This window comes from Anabrus simplex, chromosome 14 (assembly GCF_040414725.1).
Source record: "Anabrus simplex isolate iqAnaSimp1 chromosome 14, ASM4041472v1, whole genome shotgun sequence".
NCBI lineage: Eukaryota > Metazoa > Arthropoda > Insecta > Orthoptera > Tettigoniidae > Anabrus > Anabrus simplex.
In genome coordinates, this window is record NC_090278.1 from 74,093,061 (window position 1) to 74,116,108 (window position 23,048).

The window sequence follows — 23,048 nt, forward strand, 5'->3', positions numbered from 1 at the left end:
CTTTGCGGGACTAATTTATTAACATGCCAAGAAACGCAGTAGAAATTGCAGCATCAAAAAGAATCTTCCTTGCCATTTCTGGGTTTCCCTCTGTAATAGGATGCATTGATGGGACACACGTGAAGATTCAGTCTCCGGGTGGTGAAAATGCAGAACGATACAGAAATAGAAAATCGTACTTTTCCTATAATGTTCAAGCAGTCTGCAGTAAAAATCTGCGCATCATGGATATTGTTGCACGCTGGCCAGGTTCAACCCATGACAGCACAATCTTCAGTGCACCTATAATCTTAAGATCTATTTCGTCAGCCATCACCAGTTAGTGAACACCCAATCTGAAATTATGGAACATTCACCATTAATATTTACAATTATACTAAATATTAAACATCTTAGTTACTGGTATGCATTTAATATAACCCTGCTCAGTAATAAAAACAGATTTTTCATTGTTCTTTTAAATTTATTATATCCTTTAAATGGTGATGTGAGGTTTCATATACTCCCAAGAAACATAAAACATCTGCACTTCTTTAATTGTAAATCTTGCAGGGAGCTGTAGTTTGTTACCTTCTTATCTGTGTCAACACACTTCATACCCCGGGTCAGGGTTAGCTCACTACGATCAAGTGGACTGCCAGAGCTCATATCGCCAGTTAAGAGAGTATTTTTGTCAATGCATGTTGCGTGACCAGCGTAAGTAAAACATATCAAATGGCTGGTCCATTGCAGTTATTAAGCCCTACAAATCTTGAGTTCAAGGAGTACATTAGGGAACTACTAATGAAAAATGTAGTTATATGGCTAATTTCTTTCGGCTATTGTAGATCGCAGTTTGTAATGCTTTCGTGTTGTTCAAGTTGTATCCTGAAAGACCGGAAAAATAGGATTTCATGAAGGGTTTGGCAGCTGATCAGGTACAATTTAATATCAAAGAAAAATTATAAATGAGCGGGTTCCCAGTGAGATACGAGCAAAAATAAGCAACATTCTGCACACAAGACTCAGTGTCGAGATACGGAAGAAAAACTGGAAAAATGGCAATTTTACCCTACATGTCCAGCATCCTTGAAGAGAAAACATCATATGCGTGTTTTAAGTGCAGATTGCCAATTTGTTCTCAGTGTTCTAAAAATAATTTGCACCAGTTGCATTGAGGACAAATGAATGTTGCATCATCAGTATAGAACTTCAGTGCCGGAATGATAGGTTCCAAAGTGTGCTACACGTTTTCATTTATAGAATTATATTTGTTTACGCTTGTTTTTTTCCTGGATCAGTGAAAAGTGATCTGTTTAGTAATTGAACATTTTTTGTGACGACAACAATCGAGGTGAAATTTAAGAGGATGTCTATGTACTGTGAGGAAGGAAGAAGGGAAGATATATTGAATTTTTGCATTATTAGGTCCTAAATATATTCATATCATGAGAGATTATTACATGCTGAATCCGATAAAATAATAATAGTATTTGTATAAGATGTCGAATGTTTCTTATTGAACTTTATTTGTCAGAAGTCGTTTGGCTCCATGGCTAAATGGTTAGTGTGCTGGCCTTTGGTCACAGGGGTCCCGGGTTCGATTCCTGGCAGGGTCGGGAATTTTAATCATCATTGGTTAATTTCTCTGGCACGGGGGCTGGGTGTATGTGTTGTCTTAATCATCATTTCATCCTCATCACGACGCGCAGGTCGCCTACGGGAGTCAAATCGAAAGACCTGCACCTGGCGAGCCAAACATGTCCTCGGACACTCCTGGCACTAAAAGCCATACGCCATTTCATTTGTCAAAAGTCTCCAGAGACCTCACGTCACCAGTGCATGTTACCAGGTAGAGGATATATCAATACTTACCCTGTCCTCATTATTGTGCTTTTTAGCTCTCCTTTTCGTAACAAAATACAGTTCCTTTAACTGTTTTGCAGTCCATCCTCCTGTTTGGCTGGATGCATTGAAAACTTTACACAAGTCCTCCCAAGAACTTTTTTTTCTGAGCTGTTGTTGCCCCATCAGTCTTCTTATTCTCAATCACTTGTTTTCTTTGAAGAACAAGGTCTATTAAAAAGTTCCTCTTGAAAGGACTGGAATTTTTCTCATGTTTAGAATTATCCAACATTTCCGAGTTGTGTCGCACCAAATAGCTACTATCATTCATTACCGGGCGAGTTGGCTGTGCTGTTAGGAGCATGCAGCTGTAAGCTTGCATCCGGGAGATAGTGGGTTCGAACCCCATTGTCGGCAGCCCTGAAGATGGTTTTCTGTGGTTTCCTATTTTCACACCAGGCAAATGCTGGGACTGTACCTTACTTAAGGCTATGGCCACTTCCTTCCCACACCTAGGCCTCTCCTATCCCATTGTCTCCATAAGGCCTATCTGTGTCATTGCGACGTAAAACAGATCGTAAATAAAAATAACTTCTTATAGCCGCATTGCGATTGAGATGACTGTGTAGATGTTTGCCAACCAATTTTTATTATATAAAACTTCTACTGGTAAAATTAACTAGATATTACCAAAAAAAAAAAAAACACTAAAAACATTTGCGTAGAGACATCTATTGGAGAACGAGAGATAGTAAACATGATGATACCTGTACTGTTTATTGTCAGGACTTATAAATCTGGATTTAAGTTTCCGGAAATTCTTTAAAGTTAACAGCGCAGTTAAAGTTACAAGTGCATTTAGGTAACTCACAGGTAACTCTGGTTTACCAGAAACTGGCCTTTATATTTACAATAACAGCCCACAGGCAGTGCATACATCGCATTTCCATGTTGGTCCGTGTTTCATTGAGGTTGGAGGTATTTTGGATGGAAAATGTCTCCACTGCTTTCTCTGAAGTCTTAATGGTGTTTCCCTGGCATCCTCAGCCGCTGGTTCCAAAAATAAATTAGCGTAAGCATTGATTTCCCTAGTTACTTACTCCCAAAACTGTTCAGTCAGGAATGCATTCACGACTTCTCATTCACTAAGAGCTTCTCCGAACTGTCTTTGGATTATGGCATCAATGTCACCAATAACACTGCAAGTATTATGCTGTGGAGAATTACTTATGAGACTGTAGGCGAACTAACCGTCAGGCTACGCGAGGAGTAACATAACCACGATACCACATGTTAGTTCAAATAATGGCTTATTCAACATCACGACATCGCAAGCCATACTACATCTCTGTACGCGTTCACTCTCCTACATCGTTCCTCATGTACAAGTGCCATCCAACTGCTGACACATATTGATATAGGGACACAGCTGATTGACTCCAAAGAGTCTATACATTCACACAGAGTAAAAGCCTCTACCAAAGAATACACAGTATGAGGGAACATTGAACCCTAACAGGACTCCCATTATTTTAGTCTTTTTCTGGAGATCATTTCTGCCAGCCCTTCCTGGAAGAGTCGTGCTGTATTCATATCTGTTGTCTTGTAATCTAGAGTGCATGCCTCTTAAGAATCTGGATGAAAAGTTGAGAATTTACTGTACTTGGAAAATTTGATGAGCCTTGAAATTGCCTTGTAAAAATGGCTTCACTTAAGAGATATTTTAGAATTTTTTGCACAAATAATATTATGTAGGATATTATTTTTATTCTGTATTAAAATTTTATTTTTTTAGCGTTTCCCTATTGACCGAGCCTACTTCATTGCCAAGGAGATCTTGATGACAGAACGAACGTATAAGAAGGACTTGGAGGTGATAACAGTGGTAAGTGTGTGCTCTTCTGTTGTTTGTGGAGTTAACACTTTCAATCAACACTACCATATTTGAACATGGACCCTGGCAGTGAGCTGGGTCTTTTACATAACAGCAAAGCATAGTACATACCTGATTTTTGTATCATATAAAGGCATCAGCCATCCAAAATGAAGATGTCAGTCAGGAAGTACATATCTAATGTAATTTAATTATACTACTCTGTTATGAAAAAATATAAACAAATGCACAGAAAAAAAAGCTTTTTATTCAAGTTATTCCAATAAGCCTGCTCAAACATTCAAAATGAATCATTTACTGTGGTTACTTGAGTCACAAATAAACACAATTACATTTGAAATACAAAATTTACCTATTTCGTTTTCGTATGGTAGCCCTGAAAACGCTGGGTTATGCACAGTCCAACCTTGCACTAACATCTACTGTAATTTCTTTTCACGGTACAGGTGAATCATCAGCCTGTGTCTCTTTGTCTAAATGAAAAATAAGCCCAAATTTCTGAAGAGGTGAAGTATATTTTATCGTTTATATTCAAATGGACGAATTTAGTACGGAAAGATCTACAATACCTAAACATTGATCACATTGACATTTACAACCAAGATAAATTTAGAAAGTTAGTCAAGACATCTGACTCTCTCCAGTCACTAACAACTAAATCACTGCGTTCAGGAGTAGGAGTGAAATGGACTCAAGAAAGAAAAGACATCCATAGCGCTAGAATGAAAGAATACTGGGCTAAGGGGAAGAAAAGAGCTCACCAGAGTTAAGAACCACGTGGTCCATCGTAGGCCTAAACGAAGAAGAAGAAGAAGAAGTGCAGCTATAAACTTGCATTTGGAAGTTACATAACAAATAATCTTGCCCAAACTATCACTTTGTATATGTTTATAAGCAGATTCTTAATCACTGTCATCTACATTATTTCTGAACCTGATCTCATGATAAAATAAGATATCACTATTATTGAGCCGGCATGAGGACATGTTTGCACAGTAACAGCTGACAGCATAACGGATTTGGTGCACTCAGTACCCGGTGCATCGAGTGCTTCGGTAGAGGTCACGGCAAGGAGAAACTACCCTTTTATTGTTTTTAGTTTGAAATTCCCAGTAACTGCTGCATTCTACTGGACGTTAGATAAACTACTACCCCCAAGCAAGGGACAGAAACCGAATGGGGTACGTGCAGCTGCCTATAAACACGCCAAAATCATGCCTGTATGGCATACGAGCGCCGTCCACAACGAGGAAAGTAGTTTGCTCGTATCCCGTATGGGCATAGTGTTGAAAGTGTTAAAAAAGGAATTGTAAAATCTGCCATGTTGTACACCTTCTTAGACTTTCAGAACTGTAGTTAATATTATTATTGTTATTGGTTATGATCAGGCTGTTGTGTCCTGAACTTAAGGTAGTTATCATTGTCATTATCGACATCGCTTCATCTCCCCTCTCACTTCCTCCTCACTGTGCTGTTCTGCGCCTGGCAAGGTTAAATGTTCCTTGAATATTGAATTTTCTCGACCGCATTGTAATCGAAACCGACTTTCAACCTATTAGGTTGTGTTACATACATTTAGTACGTGTTGAAGAGATGTTAAGTACAGAACAAAAATGGCCAACCAGACTAAATGTATGTAACATAACCTAATAGGTTGAAAGTCGGTTTTGATTACAATGCGGTCGTGAAAATTCGATATTCATTGATTTGGCCCTCAACGGGCAATTTAAACGCACTGTACAAGTGTGATGGCAGTTGTGCCAGACCTGTAGCTTAGATCCCTGCCAACAGAACAAAGATGGCCTAGGCCACCATAGCTCAATTGGTTGAGCAACTGACGCAAAATCGGGAGGTTGTGGGTTGGGATCCCACTAGTGTCTGGTTGGTTGTTTTTACTCTACTCTATATTGGCTGCTTCATGTGTAAGAAAAACTGGAAATAATGTAGTAAATATCACTCCTATCGGAGAAACAGTTAATGAAGTTCACGTGCTGCCACGTATATTCCTCCTGGCTTTATTGCTCTATACAGAAACTAAATACACATTATTAATGCGTAAGCCATGTATTTCATTACATTTTATATAAACTGTGCAAATTAATAAGTCATTATAACACATACAGTTAAATATAAACTTCAGCTCAACACTCTTGATTAATGCAACTATTCTATTACCCTTTTATACCTCCAAATTTGAGAACTTTGCTCTTTGTGTAAACAAGGGCTTACTCATTTCTGGATGAACTGCACTGCTTGCAACATCAGTAAAGCAAGCAAGTTCATCTTCCCTAGTCAGCAAACTTTGCTTCGAACATGCCCTGTCAAACGAACTGGATTAAACATGAGGATTTTGGCTTTCACACTCCACTCATGTGTGATAATGGTTGCAAATGCAGCAAGTTCGAACAATGCATGTCACTAATGTACAGGTATTAGGAATTTTTAACCTTTAGGTCTATATAAATCAAGGGTTTTTTCATAAATTATTCATAAATTTTGGTGACTTGTTTTGGTTTGGCTTGTAAAGGAAATCCAGAGTATCATTTGATCAATTTTCTGTGTTCCAGTGGTTTCGAGATGAAGTAAGCAAAGAGGAACCAGAGCCCGTTCTGGAGCAGCTGTTGGACTTGTTGGACCCTCTTCATGAAGCACACTCTGTGTTCTTACGAGAGGTGGAGCAGAGGCTCGCTACCTGGGAGGGCCGAGGTAACGCCCACCTGAAGGGAGACTACCAGCGAATTGGCGACGTGGTGTTACGGAACATGAACGTCTTACCTGTAAGTTTCCTCTCCAAAGCTGCCATGCTAGCCAGCTGTTGGTAAAACAGACTTCTTATATTGACTAGTCATATTTTAAAACATGTTCAGCCTTCTGTTATCCTCACACCCATGATCTTCTTCCAAAATGCCTCACAGTCACATTTATGCACCCACCAAACCTCAGAAACATTCTCATTTGCTTTCAACTACATTAAACCTGTAACCGGTACTCCAAGGGTTACATAAACACAGTTAAAGGAACGAAAGCAAACCAAATTACGAGGTACCTAAACACTATACACACCATAATCGTGTAAGGAACTGAGGCGAAAACAGCAGGAGTAAATATCAGCGAGGGCAACTTGACGATAACAAACAAGGAATGTGGGACGGTACTGGAAACCTACCAGGGGCATGCAGATATCTAGGTTGCGGTTTTCGGAAAAATCCAACGGTGATCTTGGATTTTCAAAAATATTATATCCCAAACGTAGCTTACAAAATAATTTACGAACAGTTTCAGCAAGTGATAAATATCGTTGTTAATCCGTATTGAAGATACTGAATGTAGGATGCTAAAGAGTTTATTGTGTCACCTATTCAGTACATTATAAATTTTTTTAAACACGTAGGAATTTATTATTAATTCAATTTGAGACATGTTTCGCCCTTCATTGAGGGCATCATCAGTCATAGTACCTCCTCAAGGTATAAATCAGGTACCTGATTAGTAATTAAATTGTAAACATTAAGATACATTACAATGGGAAAGTTAAGCAAAAAAGAAGAACATGTTTAGTGATGATACAGTTAAACAATATAAGTTTATAGACACAGTAGTCGGCACCAATGCATAAAATCACTGGGTGTGTTAGCAGAGTCCAGCAGTGGTGGTCCGAAGAATAATTGACGCTACTCATTGGAAAATTCATTTTCTTCTCTGTTCTCGCAGATTAATAGCATGTTCAACAACAAAACTACATATAGGGAGCATCTGCATCTATTCAATGTCTTATAACGAGGTTAGTACCAAGGAAACTAATGACACACCACAATATTTCGATGTAAATCATCCAACATTCTCAACTGTATGAATGCACAAGATAAACAATTCACATCATTGAACATTCTAGAATACTTGGTACAAACATACCTGTGAACGTATACAATGCTTTACCAACATAAATATAACTCCAAAGTGTACCACAAGAATATGGTGAACATTTTATGTTATAGAATATCGTATTTTAATGTAATATGTATTACTAGTTTTTATCACGTCCATATCTTGGAATATTCTAGAATGATTGGTATAAACATACCCATGAATGTATGCAACGATTTTCCAACATGAATTGAACTCCCATGTGTACCTCAAGAATGCTATAAACATTTTAAGTGTAGAAATTGTATTTTAACAAATTATCTGTTACTCACGAACAGTACACCAGAATTTTAAGCAAAATATACACGTCATAAAATATCGACGCTTGTTTTTAAACCAGAGGACATATAATATCATTGTATATTTTAATATTATCACTCATATCATGTGACATTCTTCATTAGATGTAGTAATGTTTTATATTATATGTTAACTTTGGATCTCATGACTAGATGAGGATGACCTCTGTGAAGGTCGAAACCAGTATTGCATAGTAACAAGACATAATAAAGTATTGATTAGGTGGACGGTACCCATTCTTTGTAATTGTGACCCATGGTATGTCACACACAATGGCAACACTCTCAGGTAACACAGACCTATGGTGTTTTGCACATAAGGGTACTACTCACAAGCAACGCAGACCAGTAGTGTTCCTCACATAATGGGACTAACGATGGGCGCCAGTATTCCCGTGGAGTTCCTCACTTAGTGGAACTACATGTATACTCATGGTGTTGCTCACATATTGCTACTAATCATAGGCAGTGCAGACCCATGGTGTATCACACATTATGGCAATGCCCACAGGCAACACACATCCATGGTGTTTATCAGATAAAGGTACTACTACTCTCAGGCAACGTAGACCCATGGTGTTTCTCATAAAATGGTACTACTTGTAGGTAATGCAGACCCATTCTGAACACGTGTAACCGACCAGTGGAATACACACGATGACCATTATCACAAACAACGTCCAGACACGTAGTGTTTCTCGCATAATGGCACTAAATGAATATGATAAAATTTCATTGTATTCCCCTCAGGTCATTAACAATAATATCAGACAGGTAAACATTAACTGCTAATTTGAACTACTAATTTCAGTCCTATTATCACTAACAGGTTTGCCCCAGAGGAGTGCGACAGGCTTTGGCAGCCGGCACATTTCCTATCCTCGCTGTTGGATGGGGGCTTCATCCATTCCATTCCTGACCCAGTCAAATGACTGGAAACAGGCTGTGGTTTTTCATTTTCATTGTAACGAACAAGACATAAGAGAGTATTTTGAACTTCTTGTGTTCTACTGCTCATTCATAATCATGTAACACCCGGGCTTACCACTTGGTTGCTGAGGAGTGCCATACGGTTTTGTGATTACATGCGGAATAGACTGCTCGCATGCGATTCCATGATAATCCAGGCAAGGCTCGTGCATGACACTATGTAATAGTCAAGCTAAACATATAAACTCCTATGTAATTGATGCAGTTATGCTGACAATAAATGGATTTATCATTTAAATAAACAGTTTGACAGTATTTGCACCTGAATTTGGTCGTATTAATATTACATAACTAGGCATATCTAGCTTATGCGTCCGGCTCCATGGCTAAATGGTTAGCGTGCTGGCCTTTGGTCACAGGGGTCCTGGGTTTTATTCCCGGCAGGGTCGGGAATTTTAACCTTAATTGGATAATTTCACTGGCACGGGGGCTGGGTGCAAGTGTCGTCTTCATCATTTCATGCTCATCACGACGTGCAGGTCGCCTATGGGCGTCGAATCAAAAGACCTGTACCTCGCGAGGCAAACTTGTCCTCGGACACTCCTGACACTAAAAGCCATACGCCATTTCATTTTTTTTCTAGCTTATGTTATCCAGGTGGTCTGTAAAAACGGTTCATTGTGTTTATCCTGTTATCTGTTCTTTTCCATGATTTACATGCATAATCAGTGTTCCTTGATAAAGGAAAACAAGTGTTGCCTGATAAATTAACATTTTGTTCCTTCTCTTTTGTGATGTTGCAGTTGTACGAACGTTACCTTGATTCACACCTTGCTGTCCTGGAGAGGCTAGACGAAGCAGTGCACTCGAACCGCAAGTTTGAACAACTGTATCGTGACTTTGAACTCCAGAAAGTGTGCTACTTGCCACTGACTTCCTTTGTTCTGAAACCCCTGCAGCGGCTTCTCCACTATCAACTGCTCCTGGATCGACTGCTCAGACATTACACCAAGGACCACCCTGACTATGAAGACTGTCTGGCAGCTAAGAACAAGCTTGGTGTTACAGCCCAGAATGTACCAGCAGTTTTCAAACGATCAGTAAGTTGATTTATTGTAAATCTGCATTCATGATGAGCATTTTGCACTACAGAGATTTTATAAAATAAGAAGAAAGTCATCTTAATCTCTGTCGACTAACCCAGTTCAATTGAAGTTAACAGGTGATCTGCTGGGCAGTACCTTTTATTTCATGTCAGACACGTCACTCCACAGCAGCAGGCGGCTACTGCGTGACGTGTGATACAAGTCAGTCTGTCCACGCTGTCGGGTTAATGGTTATCTACATGCGAAATAGCATTTTTTTTTTTTTTTTTTTTTTTTTTTAAAGGAATAATGACGTTTGGAATTAAATTTTGCAGGTTATGTAGTATGGGGCACAGGAAGCTCAACCCATGGATGCGGAAGATTGCAGTGTATGAAGATGTGGAGATTGTCCTTTTTATGTTTCTCCTTGTCTCGTCTTTCTGTTGCTCCCTCTTCTCTCACATTGACCTGCCATTATGTTTGTCCTATTATGTGTTACTTTTCTTGATCCTCTTTCTTTCTGTCTTTCTTTCTTTCTTTCTTTCTTTCTTTCTTTCTTTCTTTCTTTCTTTCTTTCTTTCTTTATGTAAGACTTCATTTTACACTTGTTTCTTCCTTTCCAATACTTAAATTGCAAGTTGAGATTTTTGTTTTTCTTTCCTGCACAGGAAAACTTCGTGCAGTTGTGTGAGCTGCAACGAGATTTGAATGGCTTTGACCAACTAGTGCAACCAGACAGGGAGTTCCTGCGCCAGGGTTGTCTCATGAAGCTATCTCGCAAGGGCTACCAGCAGCGCATGTTTTTCTTGGTAAGTTCGAGCATAGAATAGAAGATGTTGTCATTATTTTCACTACATTCGTCAATCTAGTAAAGTCACTTGCATTATTATGCATGAGACCTGTATAACACTGACCTGCCATTATATTCGTCCTATTGTGCGTTCCTTCTGAATATGAAGTAAAATAGAAAATAGAACTGTACTGATGAACAACTTCAATATTCATGTTAGAATGATGAAAGACAACCATTTCACCGGGCGAGTTGGCCGTGCAGTTAGGAGCGCACAGCTGTGAGCTTGCATCCGGGAGATAGTGGGTTCGAACGCCACTGTCAGCAGCCTTGAAGATGGTTTTCCGTGGTTTCCCATTTTCACACCAGGCAAATGCTGGGGCTGTACCTTAATTAAGGCCATGGCCACTTCCTTTCCACTCCTAGGCCTTTCCTATCCCATTGTCGCCATAAGACCTATCTGTGTCGGTGTGACGTAAAGCCAATAATTGTAAAAAAATAAAAGGACAACCATTTCTTTCAATGCTTGCAATTCGAGCAGGTCTGTTTGCAGTGGTTAGAATTTACAGGATTTAAATAAACCTCTATTACCATATTTCTCTGAATCAAAGAAGACATTTTTTTTCTTGGAATCTCATGTGAATAATCAAGGGTCATCATGCATTCGTGACCTAGCAGTAAAAACACCACTGGCAGCTACCATGGTAACCCCGCTGTTTCCCTTCAACCCCCGGGCGCATAAAACTCACATTCACATCTTATTAGGCCTATATGGCCGTGGCAGCCAGTTGTACAGTGCCTCTGTGTAATGTCACTAGTTCTTGGGAAATAGTGAAGAGAGAATGAATGACATTCTACTCGACGGGAAGCAGACTCGCAGCACGGGCAACCAATAGATTTTTTTTAATGTCTCTGTTTAGCCTATACAAAAACGTCTCTCAAAACCGCAGAATGGCATCAAAACATGCAAGCCTTTGAATTCTTAGAAAGGCCATGGATACTCGGTGGCAAAGTAATATTATGTCTACTGTATCTGACATTTAGTAAAATTAACAATTTTACAGACAGCAGGAGTGTTTTCGTGATGGATCGTGGTATTGTAAAGACATTTGGAATAGGTATTGCCGGCAAATTTTTAACGAGTTCGTGTCGATATTATGCCAATTTTAAGTCGATGGTTATTAAACACATAGAAATGTAGAATAATTGTGCAGCCACAAGAAAATATGGTATAACTAAAGTCAATTTTCCGTGTTAGCATGAAGACAAAAATAGCTTAAAAATGTGTACCAGTAATGTAAAAAAATGCATCAGTGGTCCGCAAGAAGACCGCTTTGAAGAAGTCGAAGTTGAAATTGTGAGGTATGTGCGTGAAAAACTCAAGGGCAGAATGGCCATACCCTGGCACAATAAACTAGTTGACCTTCAAAGTATGAGTCTTCATAATACATAGCTAGCCGCGAAAGTCGACCGAAGCCAGCAAGCGAGACTTGTGTCTAGCGGCAGCTGGTTGTACCTTATGCTTATACTCTGCAGGGCCTTACTTTCAAATTGAAGTTTCGTAAAACAAATGAGCATCGCCTTTCCTCTGTTGCCAGCACACTACATCCGCGAGAACAGCTGATGCGATACGACCGCGTTAAACAGCCCTAGTAAAATGTAATACAGTACTCAGAGAAACTAATGAATATGCATTGAAAACAAATTCACAAAAACTACACTTACTAACAACATCTGACACTAATAAGAGAATGTATTATTAATAATAAAACAGAATGAGGAAAACACATCTCTCACAGCTAATGGCTGGCACAGGAAGGAGGTTATGGCCTACAAAGGGAACACTCCACTGATCTCAGAGTCACTGGAACCCTCCAACAGTGAATCACTGTCGCTATCACCAGCTCCCAAAATTATTATTAAACTTTCGACAGAGTTCTCCACTACATCTTCATTTTTCCACACCTCGCGTATTAATCTTCTGTACTGTGCACAACTTTCTTCCAGTCATCGACACTGACATTCGCCACACCTCGGGTACAGTAAACCGCTTATTTTTGGTTGCAACATAACCCTTAATCAGAGCCTTAATTTTCTTTATTGTATTGAAGTGGCAATGATAAGGTGGAAGTCAAATAACTTTATGTCCATGACGCCTTGCAATTTCGTCCACGACATATACTAGAAATTGTGGCTTGTTTTCATTCACAAGCCGTAACAGTTCACCTTTCTTAATGTCGTCCCGCACAGGAATGTTGTGTCTTCTTAACCACTCGGCAAGAATGGACTTCTTTGCTGTCATTGTCGGAGCTTTGTCCTGAATTATGGAATGGTAGGGAACGTTGTCCGTTATTATCGTACAATTTTCCGACAGGTTATTCATTAATGTGTATTCAAACCAGTTCTAAAAATTAACACTATTCATCTCCTCGTGGTAATCTCCAGTCTTCTTAAACCTTGGTATATATATAAACAGTTAGGTACAAATCTGTTTGCGGTACTGGCATGCAGCATAATAATTTTTCCCCCATTTCCAGTGGGCACTGCCATTACACCTTCCACAGAATCATCTGTCCAGTCTCTTCCTATGGTATGGTTTGCATTAATCCATGTTTCATCTAACCACACAATCGAATCAAAATTTTCCTTCATAACATCCTTTAAAAACTGGCACAGCCAAAACACAATATTACTTCTCTCCATTAATACTTGCCGGCCGTTTAATTTCTTGAAACGGAATCCCAGTTCCTTTACCACAACATTCAGTGAATTAAACAGTTCGCTTTCCCCTCAGAGACTCGCGTAGTTTAGCAAGAGTAGGGTGGTCTTTTCTGCGGTAGTAGTCATAAATAGGCCGTCGAATGGCATCTTTCTGGAAACTGTCCAAGTTCGTCACTAGTTTGGTCCGATTTATTTTCTTACCCGGCATTTCAAACTTAAGAGGATCCAGGAGATCGTTCCGCAGCGTGGCATTTCTGCTTCCCAACTGCCACTACTATGTATTTACTTTCGTAGCATCGGCGGTTCTCTGTACAACTTGTGCTAAAGGAAGCAATGTAGCACCATTCTCCTTTTCTTTCTCAAAGTACTCGCGCACGTTGGACACAATTTCACGGACCTGGCTTCTCAAGGGTGTGCCTTGTTCCACACCTCTCGATTTCTTGCCACTTGTCTTTCCCGAACTACACTGAGACATGGTAAACACTACGAACTAAGTACACTGATACATGGACATAAATAAAACTACAGCTATTTTATACTCTGAATAATTAAAACTATATTGTACTAACTTATGCTATGGTAAACTGTAAACTATGCACTGTACTATACTAGAGAGATACTAATATGAAAAACACACTAATTACTGAAGGAAAATGCAAAAGATCGTGAACAGTGCAGAATACCATACACGCTGAGCGAGATAGGTTAACCACGTGGTGAATGTAAACATTAGACTTGGCAACTGAGTTTTGAGATTGTGTTCTGTCGATATAAATCAATATTAATGGCAGCTTGGGATTGGTTAGATGTCTATGCTTAAGCACATAACCACCAGACAGAGTCAAAATCGGCCAAAACATCAATTTAGAAGTAGAGCCATGTGGAGTATAATAAAAGTAACAGTTTTATAGAGAGCAGGAATATATTTCTGATGGATCGTTTTATTGTTGAGACACGTGGAACAGGTATTGCCGGCAAATTTTCAACGTGTTCTCTTCTATGTTATGATGCCAATTTTAATCTAATGGTTATTAAACTTGCAGAAATAAAGAATAATTGTGCACCTCCAAGAAAATACGGCATAACTAAAGCCAATGTTCGGCGTTGGTGTGAAGACAAAGATAGTCTAAAAATGCATACTTTGGTAGAAAGGCATTCATATGATTTCACAAAGTACTTTCTAAGTTTGATTTATCTTTTTTGAAGTAAGAAGTGGGGGTCGTGTTGCATTTAGGGTCGTCTCGGATTTGGAGAAATAAGATATTTGTCACATGAAGAAAGGTAATGTGATTTTTCATAATTCAAAGAGGGTTACTTAATTTAAAAATTGTTTTTGACTCCTTTTGTTAATGTTATATCCTCCAGAATAATATTAACATTAAACAAACATAGACATGGTAATGTTACAGATAATCTACGTCCATTATTAAGGATTAAATATATCAACATTTTGTTTTTATTTTAAAATGATATTAAAGGGATTGTAAAATAAAACACCCAGAAACCTACAACATCCTGCTAATCACAATACAAGGAAAGATCGAAGGAAAGAAAAGTATGGAAATATACATGATTTATCTGGCAGAAAACCAGTGTTAAATCAGAAAAGTTTACAGGTGTACTTTCTTTTGAATGTGGCATGTATATTGGATATTGTCCGACTCGTTGGCTGAATGGTCAGCGTACATTGCATTGCATTGCAGCGTACAGTGCATTGGCACTGCCGGTGGCTCCAGTTAGCCTACGCAGTGGCCTCCACGGTATGCACTAGCCAGCGTCTTGGTAGGTGTGCTAGGTACCAACTGATGAGCCCACCCTAGCACACAGGGGCGAAACGCTGGCAACCAAGAATGAGTTAGCTGGAAAATTATAATGTCCAATAACGGACCATTTATATTGGTATTATAAATTTACTCATTCAGGACAAATATTTCAGATTCCCTATGGGAATCAACATCTATATCATCTGATGGCCAAGTAGGCATCAATTTTTGATAATGAGACAAAGTCTCTTGGTGCATTGGCACTGCCGGTGGCTCCAGTTAGCCTACGCAGTGGCCTCCACGGTATGCACTAGCCAGCGTCTTGGTAGGTGTGCTAGGTACCAACTGATGAGTCCACCCTAGCACACAGGGGCGAAACGCTGGCAACCAAGAATGAGTTAGCTGGAAAATTTATAATGTCCAATCAAGTTATAGCCGAGACCGCTAACATTTCAGTCAGACCTCGCACACAAGAATTAGAAAGAGACTGGAGAATTTGACCCTCAATGAGTTGACATACACATTACGTCTGATGCCTTGAAGGAGGCGTGTAGTTCCTCCCTTCATTGTCGACCAGTGGGACATATGAGCAGGCAGGGAAGCAAGTACCTTCCCCTCCGCGTGTGTTTCGTTTGTGCTAGATATCCGCGTACTTCAGTTTTCTCCACCACACCTCATCCTTGAGATGTGTGCATGTGTTAACGCGTCTGATGGATGTGACCAACGAGAGAGAGCGTGTAAGCAGGTACTGGGTGGTTCTGAGGGCTGTACTGATTTCTTGCCTGAAATGAGTATTTCTGGCCACTAGATACTAAAGATTTCGAGTGTACTTGAAAAACAAATACACTGAATTTGTCTAATTGAATACAATTAGGATGGCAAATAAAACCTGTTCATTTCCCCTATGTTTGTGAATTGTATTTGGAAGGAAATAACTGTTCCTTGCCTACAGTTTTCAGACGTACTGCTGTATACAAACCGCAGCGTCGTTCCAATGGTCCAGTTCCGTGTGCATGGGCAGATGCCACTCCGGGGAGTGATGTTGGAAGAAGATCCTGAGAACAGGATGGGAGCCAACTACTGTTTCACCATCTACGGTGGTAACCGGGCTCTTACCGTGGCTGCAGGCTCACAGGAGGAGAAGGACAAGTGGATAGAGGACCTGAGTACAGCAGTGCAAGCAGCCAAGGAGAGAGGGGACAACAAGCTGCAGTACCTCAGCCTCAAATCCTGCAGTAAGTTCCATCTGATAAGTCAAACGATGGTTTCGAGTGTCAATCTTATTTATGGCTATGACAGTATGGAAGGGGTGGGGGTGGGGAGAGAAGGAACTGTGTTGGGCTCACAGTTGCAAGTTTAGTATAACAACCCTAAGCAGTTGGTTCACATATCTTAACGGCTATAGCAGCAAAATAAAGTATGTAGTCTTCCAAAAGCCTGGATAAATCCAAACCTCTTTGCAGTGTTCATACGGAGTAAGGATATATGACACTGTTGAGGGTGATTGGTCTGTTGGATGGGGACATTTTAACTGAAAAACATACATACATACATACATACATACATACATACATACATACATACGTACATTATCATTATAGACTGTTATGCCTTTCAGCATTCAGTCTGCAAGCCTCTGTGAATTTACTAAACGTCGCCACAATCCTCGATTTGCAACTAGTGTTGTGGCCTCATTTAGTTCTATACCTCTTATCTTTAAATCGTTAGAAACCGAGTCTAACCATCGTCGTCTTGGTCTACCTTTACTTCAGAAACCGAGTCTAACCATCGTTGTCTTGGTCTACCTTTACTTCTCTTAACCTCCATAACAGAGTCCATTATTCTCTTAGGTAACCTATCCTTCTCCATTTGCCTCACATGACCCCACCACCGAAGCCGGTTTATTCGTACAGCTTCATCAATCGAGTTCATTCCTCAATTAGTTTTTAAAGTCTCATTCCAAGTACCCTCTTGCCATTGTTCCCACCTGTTTGTACCAGCAATCATTCTTGCTACTTTCATGTCTGTTATTTCTTACTTATGAATAAAATACCCTGAGTCCACCCAGCTTTCACTCCCGTAAAGCAAAGTTGGTCTGAAAACAGACCGATGTAAAGATAGTTTTGTCTGGGAGCTGACTTCCTTCTTACAGAATACTGCTGATCGCAACTGCGAGCTCACTGCATTAGCTTTACGACACCTTGATTCAATCTCACTAACTATATTACCATCCTTAGAGAACACACAACCTAAATACTTGAAATTATCGACCTGTTCTAGCTTTGTATCACCAATCTGACATTCAATTCTGTTGAATTTCTTACCTACTGACATCAATTTAGTCTTCAGGAGGCTAATTTTCATATCATACTCATTGCACCTATTTTCAAGTTCCAAGATATTAGACAACAGCCACTTCCTTCCCAGTGGAACCGGAGGTAAGGCTTTTTGTGGATGATGCTATTCTCTATAGAGTGATAAATAAGTTACAAGATTGTGAGCAACTGCAACGTGACCTCGATAATGTTGTGAGATGGACAGCAGGCAATGGTATGTTGATAAACGGGGTTAAAAGTCAGGTTGTGAGTTTCACAAATAGGAAAAGTCCTCTCAGTTTTAATTACTGCGTTGATGGGGTGAAAGTTCCTTTTGGGGATCATTGTAAGTATCTAGGTGTTAATATAAGGAAAGATCTTCATTGGGGTAATCACATAAATGAGATTGTAAATAAAGGGTACAGATCTCTGCACATGGTTATGAGGGTGTTTAGGGGTTGTAGTAAGGATGTAAAGGAGAGGGCATATAAGTCTCTGGTAAGACCCCAACTAGAGTGTGGTTCCAGTGTATGGGACCCTCACCAGGATTACCTGATTTAAGAACTGGAAAAAATCCAAAGAAAAGCAGCTTGATTTGTTCTGGGTGATTTCCGACAAAAAAGTAGCGTTACAAAAATGTTGCAAAGTTTGGGTTGGGAAGAATTGAGAGAAAGAAGAAGAGCTGCTCGACTAAGTGGTATGTTCCGAGCTGTCAGCGGAGAGATGGCGTGGAATGACATTAGTAGACGAATAAGTTTGAATGGCGTTTATAAAAGTAGGAAAGATCACAATATGAAGATAAAGTTGGAATTCAAGAGGACAAACTGGGGCAAATATTCATTTATAGGAAGGGGAGTTAGGGATTGGAATAACTTACCAAGGGAGATGTTCAATAAATTTTCAATTTCTTTGAAATCATTTAGGAAAAGGCTAGGAAAGCAACAGATAGGGAATCTGCCACCTGGGCAACTGCCCTAAATGCAGATCAGTATTGATTGATTGATTTCCTGTCTCGTCGTCACCATAAGACCTATCTGTGTCGGTGTGACGTTAAAAAAATTTTAGAAAACAAAAACAAAACAAACATAAATTGTTTTAGCCTTAAGAGCAGATAGTTGTGTAGCCAGACATTTCCAGAAAAATAAATACGAGCATAGTGCTAAGGGTTAAACTGCCATTTTCAAATAAACTGGTTCTCTCCTCATCAACCTCACTTCTGTTCATTATCCTATCATTCTGTATTTGACTATATTCATCTTGTGTTTTCCTTTTTTTAACATACTCTATATTGGCCCATTGGGTTCTTTTTCTGCTTTTGTGTCTCTAGTCTTTTACCACCTGTCTTTTTCTTCTTCTTCTTCTCCCGTTTTCAGTCGTTTGGGTTGGTGGTGAAACAAGGACCTCCACAGTTTTCTGTCACTCCACCACTCCCTTCCTTCCTCCAATATTTCTTCTACTTTTTCTTCTATATACTCTCCTTCACTATATCGATCCACCTCTTTCTGGGCCTTCACTGTTCCTCCTATTATTTTCTCTTTAAATACTCGCTTTGGAACTCTATCCTCTTCCTTTCTCATCATGTGTCCATACCATTTCAGTTTACTGGTCTCTATCTTGTCTTACAGTTCAGGGAATCCAATTCTCTCTCTGATTTCTGTTTCTGATTTCATCCCTTCATGTCTTCCCAGTTATTTCTCTAAGGAATTTCATCTCAGCTGCTTGGATTCTGCTTTCATCACGTTTTGTCGTCCATATGCGTGCCGCTTATGTTGTATAACGCTATCAAAAACTATTTAAAATAGTATGTGCTTGGTCCACCTTGTCAGTACACTTCTATAATTGAAAATTATTTATTCATACATGTTTCAGGAACATAGTGCATTCCCTTCATCAGTGAAGTTCAATCAAAGAATAAAAACAATATAACACTTTCTTTTGTTTTAGCCCATATCAACGAATAAACAAACATTAGTGATATATTATGCCAATTATCAGTACATAAAAGTTTAATGTTTAGATGATGTTGAATGAGAATACCTAAATATTTAAGATCTTCATGTTTTATCGTTTTCTTCTTTTGTTTTTGTTTTCTTCCTTTAATGATTAAACACTAGTTTATACGGGGGTAGGTTGGAAGGTAACACACAATACTTTTTTTCTCCCCTGGTATTGCAGCTTTAATGTTGAAATTTTACAACAGTATAGTTTTGAAATTTGCGCTACAGAGAATATTTTGTTTTCATGTGCAGCTTTAGCGAGAGAAGCCTGAACCACGAAACAAATATGTTGCGCATGTTACTGTCGTCCACGGGTGAAGAGCAGCGAAGTGTAGTTCAATATTTGTGGGCCAAAGGGCATACACCGAGTAAAATTCACAGGGACATGCGTGGCGTGTTTAGGGACGACTGTCTGGACCGTAACAATATCTCCAAGTGGTATGCATTCTTCCCAGAGAGCTGTGTGAACTTTAGTGATTCGCCATGCTCCGGGCAGCCGGTATCAGCTTTAACTCCATAGAATGTCCGCACTATTGAGGTAGCAATTTTGAACGACCGGCATGTGCGCCTGCGAACCTTATCATAGACATTCAACATTTCCTATCGTGCGGTGTACGACATTGTTCATGACACATTGAAATTCCGTAAAGTTAGTGCTCGCTGGGTGCCTAAGAACCTGACAGACAGCCATAAGGGCTAGCGAATGATGACAAGCATGGATCACCTAACACGTTACACCACAGAAGAGCATGACTTTCTGAAAGGATTCGTCACTGGTGATGAGTCGTGGGTGTACCACTACACGCCCAAAACCAAGCAGGCCTCTGTGGAGCGGAAACATGCTGGTTCCCCAGTACGAAAATATATTCTGAGTGACTGATTTTGCTAGGAAAGTGCTTGTGACAGTGTTCTGGGACATGTTTGGTGTGTTATTAGTGGACTTTGCTGAACATGGGACCACTGTGAATGCTGCAGCCTACATTAAAACTTTGGTTAAGTTGCGTTGTGCCATTCGTGACAAACACCACAGTATTAATGCTGACGGTATCAGACTACTTCATGACGATGTCCGTTCCCATGTTGCTGCTCCTGTTAGTGAGAAACTCGCTAAATTTGGGTGGGAGGTACTCCAGCATCCACCACACAGTCCGGACCTGGCATCGTCGGACTTTCATCTGTTTGGTCCCATGAATATATTTCTGGTTGGAAAACACTTTGTGACAGATGCGGAACTGAAATCAGCAGTCCGCAGATGGCTATACTCCATCCAAACTGACTTCCTATGAACAGGGTCTATTGAAACTGGTACCACGATGGGAGAAATGTGTTGAGAAACTTGGCAACTATGTAGAAAAGTAGGTGATTTGTTTGGTTTTTTTGTACATATTAAACTTTTTTGGGGGGAAAAAAGTATTGTGCTTTACCTTCCAATCTGCCCTTGTACAACGGGTTCTCATCTGTACTTTTTTCATTCAAACTTGATTCAAAGTTGTTGGTTTTTTTTTTTAGCAAGATAAATTTCTAAACTTTCTAAAACATTACTGAATTTTCCCTTTTTGGCTGAATGTATTCATTTCACGTCATTAAACAAATCAGTACAGGAAGAAATACAAATACCTATTATTGTTAAGAGTATAAATTATGTTGTGTAATACGTTGAGTACGGAATTTTCTTGTGTTTCTCTGGGACGTTCCAGTTCCATACTATGCCTATTATAAGAAATAAATTGACAAGAGGGTCCACCATATCAAGTAAGTGATATTACATAAGTTCTTGGGACTAGTTTCAGCCTCTTAGTTGCCATCTTCAGTCAAATAAAGATTAAACAGATTATATGATAACTAAAGATATGGATAACAGATAAAGACAATGTTGCAGGAATAATTATAACATTAATAACATATAATAACAAAATTTATGGTTATGATATTCTTGTCATGATATGATGTCTTTAAGTTTGCTTAGGACCTCAGGAAAAGAAGTAAATCTGGAAATGATAGCCAGAATTAGGAATGAATAAACATACAGAAAATAAATTAAAAAGGAGAAAAGTTATTTATGAGACTCATCTGTAATGTCTGATGTAGAAAAAGCACTGACTTGCTGGAGGAAGCAGGCAGTGTAAACAAAGGAGTAGATAGGGAGAGGAGGGGAGGGGAGTGGCTGAAACTAGTCCCGAGACTGATGTAATATCACTTACTTGATATAATGTATCAAAAAAAGGTGGACCCTCTTGTCAATTTGTTTCTTGTATTATCTGCGCACTTTTTATCGATACATTTGTGAACGGGTTTGAGGAGTAAGGAGGGAGCAATTCCGGTTCCGTAAGTACTGCCAAATGAATGGAAATGAAATCTGAATTGAATTGATAATATGATCGATCGATATGAATTTTCCTAAACCTTTGTTATCTTAAGCCAACAACTGTGTCACACACACATTATATAACATTATATAACATTTCTCGATGTGAATCTTATTCCTAGAGTGAATTGTATAGTTTGGCTTTGCTGTGTAAATAACAACAGTACTAGTACGTAAAGTGTACGCCAGATGTCACACAGCGATGCACAAGCGATTCATAGTTTGTGTTTCAAAGGTTGCCAGTACGAATTTCGAAGATTGCCGAAGTCAACCAATTCAGCACTAGGGTGTAAATCTATCCAGAAAAGGTGCGCATATAATACTTACACTTATTCAGAACAAAAATGAAATTTATAGCTTATACTATGCCTGTCGCACATTGGTAAAACCATTATCTTGTTGGATTCTCCTTCCAATTTCTTCATTTCTTTTCCCATATTCTGCAAGTATACTGCCCAAATGTTTCCACAACTTGTAATGGTCTTCTATTTACTTCAGTATTTCCTCTTCCTTCTCTTTTACCTCTCATCACTACTGTCCTACTCTTCTCCACACTTATTAGAATCATATATTCCTCTACCTCCTGATACCGTACAGTAACTTGTTCTTGTACTTCCTTTTCATCTTCTCCCCATATTACTATGTCATCTGCAAAGAGCAAGGCCTTTGTCTCTTTGCTTCCAATTTTTTGTTGTACACTCTTGTGGATTTCATCCTTGACTGTGATGAAGGATGTCACCTGCATATCTGCCATCTTTCTCGATTTAGGTGCGAGACTCCCGATTTTCAACACTTATTCTATTATTTCTCCCGATTTTAGCTTATTTTTTGGTGAACTGCAAACATTCATTTTCAAATCCTGCTATTTCAGCTTTGTACGCCAGTGGCCAGAAGTCCTTCGCTCATTGGCCGCTTTCAAATGAAATATTGATGTTTATTAATACGAGAAATGCAGGCAAATGTGCAATGTTTATTGAAACCTGTAGATCGTGACGCATATATTGATTGTCAATCTCTCGTGTGCTACATTCATATTCATTCACATCAGTCTAGTCGATTCTAGACACTAGTCACTAGATTTTGAGTTTTTTAGTAATTCAATGACAGAATTTCAAAGATAGCAACTAGTGAATTTTCTAGA

General features: G+C 39.3%; 1 protein-coding gene across 1 annotated transcript in view; it reads left to right on the forward strand.

The window, feature by feature from the left end:
• Positions 1–23,048, forward strand: part of Cdep (Chondrocyte-derived ezrin-like domain containing protein) — a 510,959-nt gene that overhangs the window by 470,247 nt on the left and 17,664 nt on the right. The window contains exons 14-18 of the mRNA XM_067158544.2: positions 3,620–3,709; positions 6,286–6,495; positions 9,675–9,971; positions 10,625–10,765; positions 16,183–16,465. Coding sequence (XP_067014645.2) covers positions 3,620–3,709; positions 6,286–6,495; positions 9,675–9,971; positions 10,625–10,765; positions 16,183–16,465 — 1,021 coding nt within the window. The remainder of the gene's footprint in view (positions 1–3,619; positions 3,710–6,285; positions 6,496–9,674; positions 9,972–10,624; positions 10,766–16,182; positions 16,466–23,048) is intronic.